Source organism: Gracilinanus agilis, chromosome 5, assembly GCF_016433145.1.
Source record: "Gracilinanus agilis isolate LMUSP501 chromosome 5, AgileGrace, whole genome shotgun sequence".
Classification (NCBI taxonomy): Eukaryota; Metazoa; Chordata; class Mammalia; order Didelphimorphia; family Didelphidae; genus Gracilinanus; species Gracilinanus agilis.
Window position 1 is genome coordinate 238,777,745 of NC_058134.1, and position 15,810 is coordinate 238,793,554.

Below are 15,810 nucleotides of genomic sequence, written 5' to 3' on the forward strand. Positions count from 1 at the left end.
TTCCTTCCTTCCTTCCTTCCTTCCTTCCTTCCTTCCTTCCTTCCTATGTATTGGCTCCAAGGCAGAAGAGTGGTAAGGGCTAGGCAATGGGGTCAAGTGACTTGCCCAGGGTCACATAGCTGGGAAGTGTCTGAGGCCAGATTTGAACCTAGGACCTCCCATCTCTAGGTCTAGCTCTCAAACCACTGAGCCACCCAGCTGCCCCCAGGGACCCTATTTCAAGGAAAGCTCCTAGAAAATGGAGATAAGATAGCCTTGAAGTTCTAGCTTTGTATATGGGTTCAGTTTGCCAAAGTTCAAGAGGCTGTTACCCAGTACAGTACTTTCAGATTGGTCTGAGCAGAAACTTAAGTGACTAATAACAGCAATCAGAAACTTTTGCCCCAATATGGATTCATGAGGGGATAAGATAAGTTTTGTTAAGTGATAGAAAACCAGAAAGCAAAAGGAAGGGGAATCTTGTAGTGATTTTGTTATATTAGGTGTCTTGGAGTATGTGATGATTTTTTTTTGAGAAGTGTAATGCATTTTATGGATTAGGTGACAAGGAGACCTAATAGAAGATAGTGCTTTTGAGACAATAATGCTAAAAATTTGTTGATGGTTTGCTTTTTATTTGGAATAGATTTACCTTTTGTTGGAAAAAAATTTACTCCCTAGTAGGAATTGATATTTCTCTAAAAAGAAAAATTAATAGAGCCTTAGACAGAAATACTAGGGCTATGAAATCTGTAAAACTTCATAAAGTTTAACTTCAGATTGTAAAAAGGACTCTCTCTTTCTTATTACCTCATGGCAATTAAAATGAGCTATGTCTTTAATGATGATGATTAAGTGTATTTTCAATTCCAAAGAGTGTTTTTTCTCCCTTGAGATTACAGTTTCAGGTGTTTAATGTATTCCCACAGCATGTTTAAGATAGGCAGCATTATAAAGGAGCAATCCACTTATTAAATGCCCAACTGTCCATGGATTAGTACTTAATACCATAAAGAGAGCTTCTTGATTCTTACTCTTTGCATTGGATTTAGACTTAGAAGACCCAAGTTCAAATCCTGTTGTCTACTTCTTAATACCTTTGACTTTGAAGTAGTCATTACACCTCAGCTTTTTCATCTATAAAATGAATAGGTTGGACTAGTGATTGTCCAAGGTCTCTTTTAGCCCTAAAACTGTGATCTTTGATTTTTTAAGACCTCAGTAACTGGTCAGCAACCTTTTTGGCCGTGAGAGCCATAAACACCTTCGGAAGGAGGAGGATGGAGGCAGAAGGCGCTGGAATATGGGGCAGGAGCTGAAGGGCGCCCTGGGGCACATCCTGGGGCTCTGCCCGGACTGGCTGGTGGGGAGGTGGAGCCAGATATGGCTCGAGAGCCATACATTGCCGACCCCTGCCCCAGTTTCTAAAAGGGAAGTTTATATACTAAGAGATGTCATAATAGTTTTGCATATGCTAGCAGAGTGTTGGGGCACATAGGAAGTGCTTAATTAAGTATCTGCGATTGTGGCATTACTAAGACAGTTGATGGATAGTATTGACTCTTTACCCTAATAAAAATACTACAAATCTGGTAAATTTTTAAATCATAAAAATCATTTATAAGACATGGTCTTATGAAATTTGAGTTCAAGTATGTCCTGAAACAGACCTACTAATCTGCCACATTGATTACTTAGAGCCAAAGTACCACTCCTGGAGTTGACCAAAGGAAACATTTGAAAGAGCTAGTAAGGATGCATGAATGACTGATTGCACATCCTTTGGCTTCCTTTATTCTTTCTTATTTCTTATGTGTTATTTTGGGGAAGAAAAAGTAAGATTAAACAATTGTTTCATCCTGATGTTTTACAGAGATTTGAAGAAAAGTATCTCACAACTGAAACTTCATACATGCAACATATATATTTTTTCCCTCAAAAATCTAAATAAATACCCTTTGGAACACAAGTCTTGAACCTGGAGGAAAGAGAGCTTTTATGTAGTGTTATTTTCAGTCTATTTATTGCATTGTTCTGTATTGATTCCAAGGCAGAAGAGTGGTAAGGGCTAGGCAATGGGGGTCAAGTGACTTGCCCAGGGTCACTTAGCTAGGAAGTATCTGAGGCCAAATTTGAACTCAAGACCTCCCATCTCTAGGTCTGGTTTTCAATCCACTGAGCCACGCAGCTGCTCACTGTTGTGATTGATTTATGATACTAAAAAGATGTCTTCTAGCTATACTTTTCTTGTGTTGAGCACAAAGAAAGCATAAGCCATAGTTACTGTGATAGAGGAAGAGAAATAATGTTATGCTTCTGATATTTGTTCTATTTGTTTCAAGTAAATTTCTGTCCCTTTTTGAAGCTATGATTCCTTGTTATTTGGGGATACTTCTCCCTAGTCTTGACTCACCTCCAGTGGATTATGACTTGCATCTATTTTTAAAATATTGACTAAAATTTAGGGGTTTTTTTCCCAAGAATTTTGTAACATTACTTGAAAAAAAGATTATGTTACTCTGATGGTGATGCAAAACCAAAGTTTGTTTCAAGAAACATAAAACAGGTAGGTAGTATAGTGGGATAGAAGAGGCCTGGTGTTGGGAGGATCTAGGTTCAAATGTGGCCTCAGGCACTTCAGGCCATGTGACCATGGGCAAAGCACTTAGCCTTGTTTGCCTAGTCTGTACTATTGTCTTAGAATTGTTATTAGAAAAGAATGCAAGAGGTTTTAAAAAAATTAAGATTTTAGCATGTACAGATTGCATTCCGAGGGAGATGACAATTTTAGAAAAGCTAGGGTCCCTGCTGTCAAGGACAACTAATGAGAATGTATCATATGTTTACTGAAATACAGAAAGGAATCTGTGATTTCATTGATTTGGTTATTTTTTCCATTTATGCACATTTCAACTCAGAGTGCCTCTCATGTTCTTGCCATTGTTTGCCCCTAATTTTACCCTTAGTATACTTACGTTCTTTGGATGTTTTAAGGACATCACTGAAGAACTTATTGGTTATTTTATACTCATAGAGATGTGGCTAGTCTACAATTTTTGAATACATATTTCTTTTGTAATATTCTTTCCATAGTTTCTGATACTGTAGTGCTTCATTGTACCTTTTGTGTTTCTCAATTTCAGTTCTTTGGAAACTCTAGTTTTTTTATGACTTGCAGCCATCCAGTGAAATTGGGTGAATATTGGCATTAGAAAGATTTATTTCCTGAAAAAGATTTTGGTTATTATAAATATTGTTCCATTTCCCAACAGCAAGCCCAAAGGCTCTTCTCATGTTCAATCCTAGACCCAACTTTTACTTAGACTACCAATGGATAGGTTTTAAAGACCATCTATCAGTTGTATCTTGTAGTCTGAGTGATAGACCTCATTCTTTTATTTTTTTCTGCGTAGTTAGATCAGATTTTTAAGAGACATTGAATGTTGTTTAGGAGACTACATTATTATAGAATTGCTTGAAGAAGATACCTCTCTGAAATTTCTCTGACTTCAAGTCTGTGTTGGATCTGTTATATGTTGGTGATAAACACCTTGTCTCCCTGTTCTATGGCAGTCATCATATGAATTAATCTCTTGGGTTCTGGTCCCTTCCAGAACTTAGGCCTGCTCCTTTGCTGGCCTTAATTTGTCTGGCCTGACCATATGGTTAGCTGGGTCCCCTGCCCCCTGCTTGTGAAATGGACCAGAGCCGAGGAAGAATCCAGGACCAGAAGTGACTCAGCTGGGTACTTTTTAAGTTAGAGAGGCTGGAAACCTTATTTCTCTCTTTCTTTCTTTTTACTAAAAAATATTTATAAATTTAGTATAAAGTCTCCAAGATTAATTTTTATTCATAACAATTGTCATATAAAGTTCTCTGTTGCATCTTTTAAACTTTAAATAATGATACATATAGCTATATGTTATGCATATAATTATATGTGCATATACGCATATGAATATATTTGAAAGTCATTTGAGTTGACTTTAAAGGACAAGTAGGAATTCATCAAGTAAAGACAGAGGGAGAATATTTGAGGCATAGAGGACAGTGTAAGCAAAATCATGTAGTTAAAAAAGCCTAAGCTGTATGTAGGAAAATAGTAATCATATTTAGCTTAAACTAAGACTATATGGTAGGGAATAATAAATAGCACATAGTAATGGAGAGCTTTGAATTCCAGCCAAAGGAGTTTGAACATCATTATTTAGCATACAAGGGAATCACTATAGATTTTTGAGAACAATGATTTTTACCAGATTGATGGATAAAGATTAATTTGATAGTGTGGAGGTAGAATCACAGTGGGGAGAGATGATATTTAGGAAAACCATTTAATAAGCAGTTAGTTGTTCTTGTGGATGCTAATGCAGGACTGTAATATGATGGTGATGGTGGGAATAAAAGGAAGGAGATGGATGCTAGAGATATTATTTCAGAGCAGTAGCCCTCCTTACCCTAACTTGGCCTATGTGAGATAGTTTTAATTTTTAAAAATAGGATACTTAGTTTTAAAGAACTTGTCTTAAAGTTTGGTTTCACATAAGTATAAATTGTTTTAAATGTGAAATTCAAAGACTTGACTATTGTGGTTTTTTGTTTAGATGAGAATTCTGAAATTCAAAGACTTGACTATTGTGGTTTTTTGTTTAGATGAGAATTCTGAACCATTAAAAAGGCATAGTTTTAATATTAAATCATAGGTTTAAACAAAAACAAATTTCACTATTTCCCAAACAAAAACATATCCTACTAAAATATGAGAATATTGAAAGGTGTATGTATATACACACATATTTTTATCTATATACATGTATATGTATGCATGTATAAATTTCTCTTTTAATAAAGGGGAATAAACTTATGTTTAGTTGATTCAGTGAATAAATGTTGCTTACATAAGCATTAACTATTTTTCTTGTCTTTCTGAATCTTTTCCTTCTCTTAAACTTTTGCCCTTATACTCCCATTCTGCTATTCTAGATCCTAAAAATATTGACTATGTAGAGGAAATTAAAAAAAGGACAACATTCCAAAGAGATGCCTAAACTGGATTTATAGAGGAGAATTTATGGCTTCTTTAGGCATGGTAACTTGAATTGGTGAGAATTTGGAACTATAAAATATAATTTGATGTTTCTGAGTATTTGTAGTTTGGTTATAACAACTTCTCACTTATCAGTAATAGTCATCTATCCTGCAGCCATGACTTTTTAGAACCCAAACCAGGATATTATGAAAAAAAATCCATACTCAGACCCATGTTCTTTGGTCATATATCTTTGAACATTTGCGTAACCTATCATTACTACTACTACTACTACTACTACTACTACTACTACTACTACTACTACTACTACTACTACTACCATCTGTGATTATTCTAAGTTTAGGTTTCTAAGTTCTCAGCAGATTACATAGTGACAGCCAAGTAGAAAGTGGCAGTGGGGTAGGGGAAGGTGTAGCTAGGGATATTGTGGACATTTGTTGCAAGAAATGATAACTGACAGACTGGACATCAAGGGAGGAGACAAGGAAAATTATAAAAGTAAATAATAACTCAAAAAGTGACAATCTGAGACCATTTGATATTCTGTTAAATAGACTTAGACCTCTAAGTTTCTACTGCCATCATTCTAACAGTATAATATCAATTCATAACAGTATAACTATAGAACTGCATACATGTGTACCATGACTTTATGAGTCCTGTACATCATCTAATCCAATCCTCTTATTTTACAGTTGAGGAAACTAAGGCTTAGAAAGCTAAAGTGAATTGCCTAAGGTTACAGAAGAGCTGGAATTTGAACTCAGGTCCTTTAATTCCAAATTGAGTGTTCTACACCACACTAAGAAAAGGTGAAACTATTTTCATTAGTTCCTATTTAAGATGGAGACACACACACACACACACACACACACACACACACAATTAAGGAATATTTTTTTCTAATATGGTGAAATTAAAAAAAATTGGCATCAAGTATATTTTTTGAGCAAGAAAATTTATTTAATATGAGAACATCCATACTCAAATGACATGTTGGATGATTGAAGTTTTATTGTGTAATTGAAGATTTTCTTGTTTTGGGGGAAAAGTCATATATTACAGCAATAACCTAGAAGTTTTTGAGAAGGTTTAGGAACTACAGCACTTATGTGGTTATCAGATATCTGCTATCCTAAATCATTCAGAACAACCACAAATCTAAAAGTAAAAAATAGCGGAAAAGAGTCCAATGTGAATATCAGAAGTTGGTTTCCTTCAGGCCCAGGATTCTGTGATACCATTTTCAAATTCATAAGCTAGAGCCCCTTTGTTGGTATTGCTGTTATTAGGGGATAAGGAATGGAATTGTAATTCTTTGATATAAGGAACTCCCAGATAAAGAAAACTTGCTACCAGTGCAAGTTGGCTTTTACTTCTGGAGCTTCCAGTCACTGAGAATTGCCTGGATCACTAAGAGATTAGGTAATTTGCTCAGGATCACACAGCCAGAATGTGTCAGAAGTGGGACTTGAACCCAAGCTTTGCTGGCTCTCTACTGTGTTTTGCTGCCAGTAATAATTGTTACTATAGGTCAAGATTGATAGAGCCAATTAAGAATTGTTAGAGAGTTTTTTTAAAGTAAGAATTGTGTTTTAAAGTAGACTATTTGGAAAGTTTTTAAGTGAACATATGGTTTTCTTTCTACAAAGTAGTTCCTCAGTGGATATTATAATTACATTGTATAATTTCAGAATTTTGGATTGTCATAATTTTTAATTATTGGATAATAGTATACATGAAATATTTAATATTGCTTAGAAATGTGCAGATAGTTTTTATAATGTAAAAAAAATCTAAAATTTTTTTTTCTACATATTTCAATAGGGCTTCATATGTCCCCAGTGTATGAAATCTCATGGATCTGCTGAAGAGCTTTTCAAACATTATCAGGCAGTTCATGATTCTGGTAATGAATCAAGTCATGGAGGAGAGGCTCTGAAACGGTAAAGTAAAGTATATTTGGAGGATAATATCTGTTGACATTTTAAATCTTACCTGCAAGTTGAAATAATTTTTTTTTTCATATATGCTTATAGAACGGGCTATGTAGATGTCTGCCTTCTTGTTGTCTTTCTTTTCTTTGAAGATGACTGGGGTGGGCCAGCCAGGGGTTGTGGTGGTCATAGCATTTTTCAGAAAGCAGGACTGGAAAAAGTAATTTTATTTGAATAAATATTTTTCTATGTATTTAAAGAGTCAATCCATTTAATAGAACTTTAAAATTCAGTTAATGGGAACAAATATATACATTTAAGAATTTTTAGTTATAAAGGGTTAGCTCCATACATTTATCTTTTTGCTACAGCTTGTGAAAATTTTTAAAAAATATTTTTTCCTTGCTGAATAAAGTCTTGTGTTCACATTGCTTTTTTTTTTTTAACCCTTACCTTCCACCTTGGAGTCAATACTATATATTGGTTCTGTAAGTGGGGGGGAAAGGGGTTTTTTGGGTTCAATATATTAAAAGATGGTCCCCAGAGGATTGAACTATTATCAATCCTCAATTAAGAATAATCTCAAGTCAAAATTGACTTTTCTGGAAGTTTATTTACAATTAAGAAGAGTGAGAGGAAATAAGAATCTAACCCAATAGGTAATTTACTACGACTCTAATTAATCCAGGTAGATCTAATTAACCCTCAGCTAGAGAGTCAGAGGGCCAGAGGCATGGAGATGAATGAAGCAAAAATTCATTCACAGAGTCTATAAAAAGAAGTTTCTTAAGAGAAGTTCAGGAAGATTCAGTCTTTAAACTCACCACATGGAATTCAAAAGAAGATATTTAAAGTAGTCTCACCAAGGTCTCAACACTCCTTCACAGGCCAGAAGAGCTCCTTCATCAGCAGCCCTCTTCACCAGAAGCTTCCAGCTGACTGAGGACCTTCCCCTTTTAAAGGGGTCACTTATGGGTCACTTCCTGTGCCTCCCTCCTAATTTGCATGTCCAATCACAATAGATGCTTCTCATAGAATGCCTAGGGGGCAGTCAGTTGATTCAGATTTGTCACTGACTCTAGCACACTTGGGTTAGGACCTCCCAGAATTGGAGGTGCTCTTACCTTTGGTGATTAAATCTAAAGATGGGCAGTGTAGACTTAATCTAATTATCACAGTTCCAAGGCAGAAGAGTGGTAAGAGTAGGCAATGGGGGTCAAATAACTTGCCCAGGGTCACACAGCTGGGAAGTGTCTGAGGCCAGATTTGAACTCTCTAGGCCTGGCTCTCAATCCACTGAGCCACCCAGCTGCCTCCTACATTGCTTTTTATAATAACATGTGACATCACAACATTCTTTACTTATTTGAGGGTAGCAAGGCTTCTTAAGTGGTCATCACCAGAAAGTTGGTAATTTTTTTTTAACTTTAGCAACTCAACTAAGATATGAATGAATTGTAAGCTCTCTTGGGAGTAGTACCCTCACTTATGAAACTACAAGGTTTCTGAAATATTAAAATATAGAGTAATTATATTAAAAAATAATTCTACTTAATTATTAAAAAAATCAAGTACATGGGAACACACAAAGGAAAGCATTAATGTCATTTCTATGTGATAAGCAGATATAAAATATAGACAGGTACTATAAAATATCATTAGCTTAATTTGGTTTTTCTTATTCATGTGTCACATTCCCAGATCTGTTTCAAATTTATCATAAACATAGGCTTCATCCATCTAAAAGTGTGGAATCTAGGGTCAACTATCCTAATGTGTAGTGACCTCTTCACTAATATGTTTCTGGGGATCCCAATAATTTTGATGAGAAGTTCCTTTATAGAGCTTAGAATACCACAAATTGTTCTCTAGAGTAATTTTATTAGTGACTTGGATACTAGTTGAACTTTAAATTCTGCATTTAATTTGTGACAAACTTCAGACTATTAGCCTTTAAAAAAATAAGAACACCAATGATAGCTTGATGTAGTGCTTGGGTCTTTGCCTGGTGGCCTTGCTCTCCAAATGAAATTGCATTTTTGGAAGTGCAACAGATATTAACAGCATTGTCTCACAATAATTCTGGAAATGACAAGTAGGGAGGAATGGTTTTTACATGAATTATTGTGTTTTGTTTTTTTAAAAATATGTTATTCTCTTGGTATTTTGTAAGTGAAAATGTTACATATAAAATGCAGTCAGTATTAAAAAAGATATACAAGGGGCAGCTGGGTAGCTCAGTGGAGTGAGAGTCAGGCCTAGAGACAGGAGGTCCTAGGTTCAAACCCAGCCTCAGCCACTTCCCAGCTGTGTGACCCTGGGCAAGTCACTTGACCCCCATTGCCCACCCTTACCACTCTTCCACCTATGAGACAATACACCGAAAAGTACAAGGGTTTAAAAAAAAAAAAAAAAGATATACACGTGTTCATGTTTAACTCTGAATTTGAGTTTGTTTAGGAAAAAATGGATCCAATTATTTTCCAAATGTGGATATCCTGCATACAAACAACTCTTATTTACAAATGGCTATTAGGCAGGGCCTTGCCTTGTTGTAATTTACAGAATTCCTCTGCCTAGTATTGTTGCAGTTGATTATTTCCTTCTCTTTCCCCGTCTTGTTGGCAGAGTTATTCAGTCTTATTTCCATAACTAATTTTGTCCTACTCTTCTTAGCCTTGACAAATGATATCCTACTGTTCCTCAGTTTTCTTTTACCAGTACTGCCAGTGGCTTACAATGACTTATAGTTAGTGTATTGCCCAACATTCCAAATTGAAAACTCAAATACATTTTGCCAAGTAAAATATCGTTTGAAGTGGCAGTTAGATTTGATAGCAGTATTGGTACAATAGTTTAACTGTGTAGTAGGTTAAATGGGCATGCTAGCCTGAGAACCAATTTATAACGGTGTTCCTATGAGAGGATGTGTTCTGAATGCTAACCAATGGAACTTAACCAATTTTTCACGTACATCTCTTTGATCAATTGGAGACCATTAGTTTATAGAATCTAATAGGAGAATATTTTTAGGACAGAGAATTGATATGTTAATGTTAAATGATTTGGCAGATATTAATAGATAAAATTAGCTATTAATTTGTTTGAATGTACTAAGGCAAATATTGCTCATTGTTTCCTTTTGCTTTCTTGTATGTACAGAGAAGATGTGATATTACTCCGACAAGAGGTCCAGGATCTACAGGCTTCACTGAAGGTTGGAAAGAAAATGCTTTGCATTTATTTATTTTCAGTATTTTAGATAAACAATTTTAAAAGCTTGTAAGCTAAAAAGACTCCTTTTCTTATTAGGAAGAAAAATGGTACTCAGAAGAGTTGAAGAAAGAATTAGAAAAATTACAAGGGCAGCGGCAGCAAGTAATTGCTTTAAAATACTTGAAGCATGTTTACATGAAGCTATTTAGTTTCATCATAGAAAATGAAAATTAATAACTTTTTTGTAAGGCAGGTGACCTGATACAAATATCTTGAAAATTTGCTTCCTTATGATTAAAATCAAGTGTGCTATTTCCTTTTTAATTCAAATGAATGATATATAAAAGTTTAAAAATGTCTTACTTTGGTTATTTAAAGAGAAACCCAAGTGAATAGAAAGTGTAGATCTAAGAACAGTGAACTTAACCAGACACATAAAAGGATATTCTCTACTTGGTAAGGGTATACATATATCATAAATATTTGGAAAAATTAAATTAAAATTGGTTCTACTAGGTATTTACCCTTAATTAGAAATCCTAATTGTTCAAGAGCTGATCGTTCAATTTGGGTATTAGACTATTTTCTTCTATATGTGATGTTTGTGTTCTGTCTATTGTGCTGAGAGTTATCACTAGTACTTCAAAATGAAAAGGATAAAATATCACTTTTGCTAACTTAGCTTCCTTAATTGGGAAGAATTTTGAAACTAATAAGTATTTTAGAATTGTATATTTCATTTGTTCCTCCTTTTTTTTTTAAAAATGCTATTGGCATTAGCTAAACCAGCATTTTTTATATCACAGTTTGTATTTCAAAGCAGATAGAGAAGCATTGCTGTCCTAGACTTAAAGAAAAGATTGCTTTTTATCTCATGTTGAAAATAATTCTTGTAAGAGGGAAGAGGCAATTTGTAGTAGTAAAAAATTGTCTTTTGGAAAAATTAGGAATTAAAATTATTTAGAAAAACTGTTATGATTCTTATTAGTATGTTTAATTCCATTGGACTAGATGTAAAAATATTTTAAAAGATGTTCTCTTATCTGAAAATAATTTTTGAGTAGTACATGTTTTAAATTATGAAATAAGTATTTTTTCACTGGAGTTTTGAAAGCAAAAACCATTATCCTTATTGTTCTTTCTTCCAGAAATTTTTATAATAATGCAATTATTTTCATAGTTTACCTTCACTTCTCATAACTGTTAAAATAATAGCTGAATTTTCTATAGCATTTCCCATTTTATAATGTGCTTTACTTTCTTACTGACACTCATAATAGCTCTGTGAGATAGGAAGTAAAGATATATACCTCTATTTTGTACATGTAAACTAGAAGAATGTGAGGTTTTTTTTTTTTTTAATTTTAAACCCTTAACTTCTGTGTATTGACTTATAGGTGGAAGATTGGTAAGGGTAGGCAATGGGGGTCAAGTGACTTGCCCAGGGTCACACAGCTGGGAAGTGTCTGAGGCCAGATTTAAACCTAGGACCTCCCGTCTCTAGGCCTGGCTCTCAATCCACTGAGCTACCCAGCTGCCCCAGAATGTGAGGTTTTTGAGGACAGGAACTGTCCATTTATTCTTTGTACCCTCAGCATCTTCCTCAGTGTCCCATCCAGATTAATGTTTAATAAGTGCTTAGTGATTGAGGACAAAGAAGACAGAGAGATTAACTGCCATTTGGCCAGTGATACACACCTAGTAAACAGCAGAGCAAGGACTCAAACCCGTGCAAATCCAGGGCTTTTTCTCTTATGTCAAGCTGTATCCAGAAATTTATCCATGGGAGATAACCTGCACATAGGAAATAGCCTATGATGGAAGCCAACTGGTAGATTCTGTGAGGTGAATTAAGAAGGTTCTCTAGAGAAACTTAGTCCTTTAATTCAGAGTTATAAACAACCAATCAGCAAGCACTTTTTAAGTGCATACTATGCCAGGCACTGGGTTAAGTATTGACAATACAAACAAAAAGCAAGAGCGGCCCCTACCTTCAAAGAGTTTACACCACTGAAGACAACACATCCATAAATTGGTGTATCATATAAGCTGCACACAGAATAGTTAAGAAGTTAAACTTAGAGGGAAAGCATTAACAGTTGGCAATTCTGAGAAGGGCTTCTTCGGAGAGGTGTTACTTGAGCTGAGTCTTAAAGGAGATCCTAAAAGATAGATATCAGTAGGGAGAACAGCTCACATACAGAAGGAGTTGAAGTATCATAGATGAGAAGCAGCAAGTAGGCTGGTATGCTTGAACCACAGATTATACAGAGGGGAATAATGTGTGTAAAAATGAGAGAGGGGAAGAGGCCAGGTTGTAGAGAGCTTTAAATGCTGAACAGAAGCTTTATATTTGATCCTATAGATAATTGGGAGCTGTTTGAGTTTATTGGGTAGGAAGCTCTGCACGGGTAGACCTATGCTTCAGGGAAATCACTGACTGCCAGGTAGAGATATGTTGGATTGAGAAGAGACTTGATGCTGGGAGTCCAGTTAGAAGGCTATTGCAAAAACACAAGTGAAATGGGCTGAGTCAGGCTTGTGACTAGAAGAGCAGAGAGAAGAAGCCATATATGAGAACTTTTTAGAAAAAGAAGCCAGAAGATTTGTCTACTCATTGGGTATGTGGGGGGTTGGCGCGGTGAGTGCAACTGAGAGGCTGAGGGTTTTATTGGTTTTTAAAATTTGGCTGACTAAAACAACTATAGGGACTTCCAGCAGTAGAGAAGTTTGAAAGAGAGAAGGTTTGGTGGGAAAGACAGTGAGTTCTTTTTTGGACTTGTTGAGTTTGAAATGCATACACAATAGACATTCTGTTTGTTCAGTAGATAGTTGATGATGTGAGACCTCTCCCCTTTCAGGGGAGAGACTTGAGCTGGACAAGTAAATCTGGGAATCATTTGTATAGGGATGACAATTATATTCATGATAGAATATAGAGAGAAAAGAAAAGAGGGCCTAGAACTGGGTCTTTGGGAATTCTCACAGTCAGTGGGCCTGACATAGATCAAAAGTCACCAGAGGAGATTGAATATCCCTTAATATTTAATATTTACATAGTACTTAATTAATATTTACATAGTACTTAAGATTTTCAGAATGTTTTCCTTATACTGTTTCTACAAGGTTGATAATATATTGTCCACATTTTAATTGATTACAAAGGCAGACATCTGTCAGTTTTTTTAGCAAGTATTGCCTATGCCTTCTACTAATGTTTGTTTTATTTTTGTTAAGGAATTAAAACCTGATGGATTGGCAACTGATTCATCAGCAGGTAAATTTGTTTAAATATGATAATTTTGCTTTGGGGAACACTAAATAAAAATTTCATTCTATTATAGTAAATTCAGGCTACCAACTATATATATCTCTGTTGAATATAGAATGTAGGGGTCCAGAGGATGGAGATTGCTTTCCTTGCACCTAGCAGAAAACATAATAAATTCATAGTTGGTACTTAATAAATGCTGATTCTTTTGAACTCTGTTATCTAAATCAACTAAAATATTGTTTCCAAATATTTTCCATAAAGCTTTATGTGTAAGAAAATTGAAATTAATGGCTAAAATTATGTTTGGGAGAGTTAGCTATTACACTAAATTAAACCAACTACTTTTCTCCACGAACATTAGGAGTTGATGGTATGTTATCATTGGCTTAGGCTTTAATCTTATACATTTTTTCATTAAAAAAATCATTGCTAATGACTTAGAACAATTATACAGAATTTAATTCAAGGCACTGTGCTAGTACTGAGATATGAAAGAAAAGCTTAAAAAAATAGACCCTTCCCTCAAGGAACTTACCTTCTGTTGAGGGAGACAACCTGTAAGTGGATAAGTAAATCCATAACATATAAGGTAGAGAGAGTACTGATAGAAGGATTAGAAATAGGAGAGTTAGGAATAGAGGCAAAAGTTGCCAAATGTGGAAGAAAAATAAATTTTTTAAAAGCAGAAATATTTACAAATAATTTGGACTTCTATCTCCATTTTTCTTCTATTTTTAAAGCTGATAGATTTCTTTTCTCTTGAATGGTTCAAAAATACTTAAGTTTTTTATTACACTCCTCTTATGTGCTAAGCCCTAAAAATGAAAGTCTCTGTCCTCAACGAACTTACATTCCTTTGAGGAGTGGAGATGACATGTATGCAGATCTGAGTAAACATGAAATGTCTACAAAGCAAGTTTTTTGAAGCCTGAGAGGAACTAGTAAATTGAGGAGACAGGAAAGACTTGATGAGATAACAGGGCATCTGAACTGAGTTTTGAAGGAAGCCTGGATTTGGAAATGTTTTGGCTTGTAGGTAATACTGTGGTATCAATAAAATCAAGTGTAGCAGTGGTTGTATTATCACTACTGATAAGAGTGACATCATGTGCTCTTAGGATTGGAATTGATTTTGTGTAAATATTAAACTTTTTCTAGAACTCCAGTCATTAGAACAACAATTAGATGAAGCCCAAACTGAAAATTTTAACATTAAACAAATGAAAGACTTATTTGAGCAGAAAGCTGCCCAGCTTGCTACAGAAGTTGCAGGTAAGTTGTCAGAATTGAATATTTAGAAAACATATGTCTTTACATCACTATTTTATTTGGCTCCAGGTTAGCTTAGAGGTTTCTTCAGAATGTAACAAGTGGACATGAATTAGTATTTCTTTTAGGGGTGGTTGTTTTATTGTTTTATTTGACAAAATAATTCTATTTTATCTGCCTAAAGATTTTTATTCCCCCTAAGTATGACTGACAACTGTATAAAATGTAATTTAAAAAACCAATTAAATGATGCGGCATAGTGGATAAAGGGCCAGCCTTGGAGTCAGAAAGACCTACACTTACATCTTGCTTCTGATACATTCTTTATGATTTATATTCTTTGTGACACCTCTGTGTCCCTGGATAAGTCTTGAGATTACAGATTAGTTGTTGATTTGTTCCCTGCTGGGAGCACAAAAAATGGTGTAAAATTTTAACATGGGAATTACTCATTTCTTTCTGTTTGAAATTTTAGGTAAATTTGGACTTTTATCTTCATTTCCCTTTTTTATTTTAGATATTAAAAAAAAAGTAAATACTAACATTCTTTTATTGAGTGCTATTACAGAGTAAACTTAATTTGACTTAGAATTGAAATAGACAGGACCTTCAGGTTGAGTTATTTTAACATTTTGAGAAAAATTTTCATCATCTTGAGAAAAAAGCCTTCTTGCAGTTACATATCAGTATGTTTGTATAATGAAAGAATGAATTGAAGAATTAAAATCATAGAAATAGCTTTTTTTATAATTATATTTATAACTAGATATAAAGTCAAAATATGATGAAGAAAAAGGTCTTCGAGAAGCTGCTGAACAGAAGGCAACAAGCTTGACAGAAGAGCTAAAGAAAGAGACAACTATAATTCAAGATCTAAAGACTGAATTGGTAATTTAGATCATATGGTAGAATTTGTTTCCTTTTTTGTTCCCCCTAAAACAGGCAACCATGTATCTGTTACTGTTAGCTTAGTTGTATATACAGATGATGACTTTAATCTATATCTCTAACTGATTTTCAGCCCAATATTTCCAAATACTTATACTTTTTGACAAATCAGAAACCAAATTTATCATTTCTCTTCT

The 15,810-nt window shown here is 34.5% G+C and overlaps 1 protein-coding gene across 1 annotated transcript in view; it reads left to right on the forward strand.

The window, feature by feature from the left end:
• The window catches only part of EEA1 (early endosome antigen 1), a 113,952-nt gene that overhangs the window by 7,861 nt on the left and 90,281 nt on the right, over positions 1-15,810 (forward strand). The window contains exons 2-7 of the mRNA XM_044679166.1: positions 6,857-6,975; positions 10,129-10,183; positions 10,279-10,344; positions 13,420-13,459; positions 14,615-14,728; positions 15,492-15,613. Coding sequence (XP_044535101.1) covers positions 6,857-6,975; positions 10,129-10,183; positions 10,279-10,344; positions 13,420-13,459; positions 14,615-14,728; positions 15,492-15,613 — 516 coding nt within the window. The remainder of the gene's footprint in view (positions 1-6,856; positions 6,976-10,128; positions 10,184-10,278; positions 10,345-13,419; positions 13,460-14,614; positions 14,729-15,491; positions 15,614-15,810) is intronic.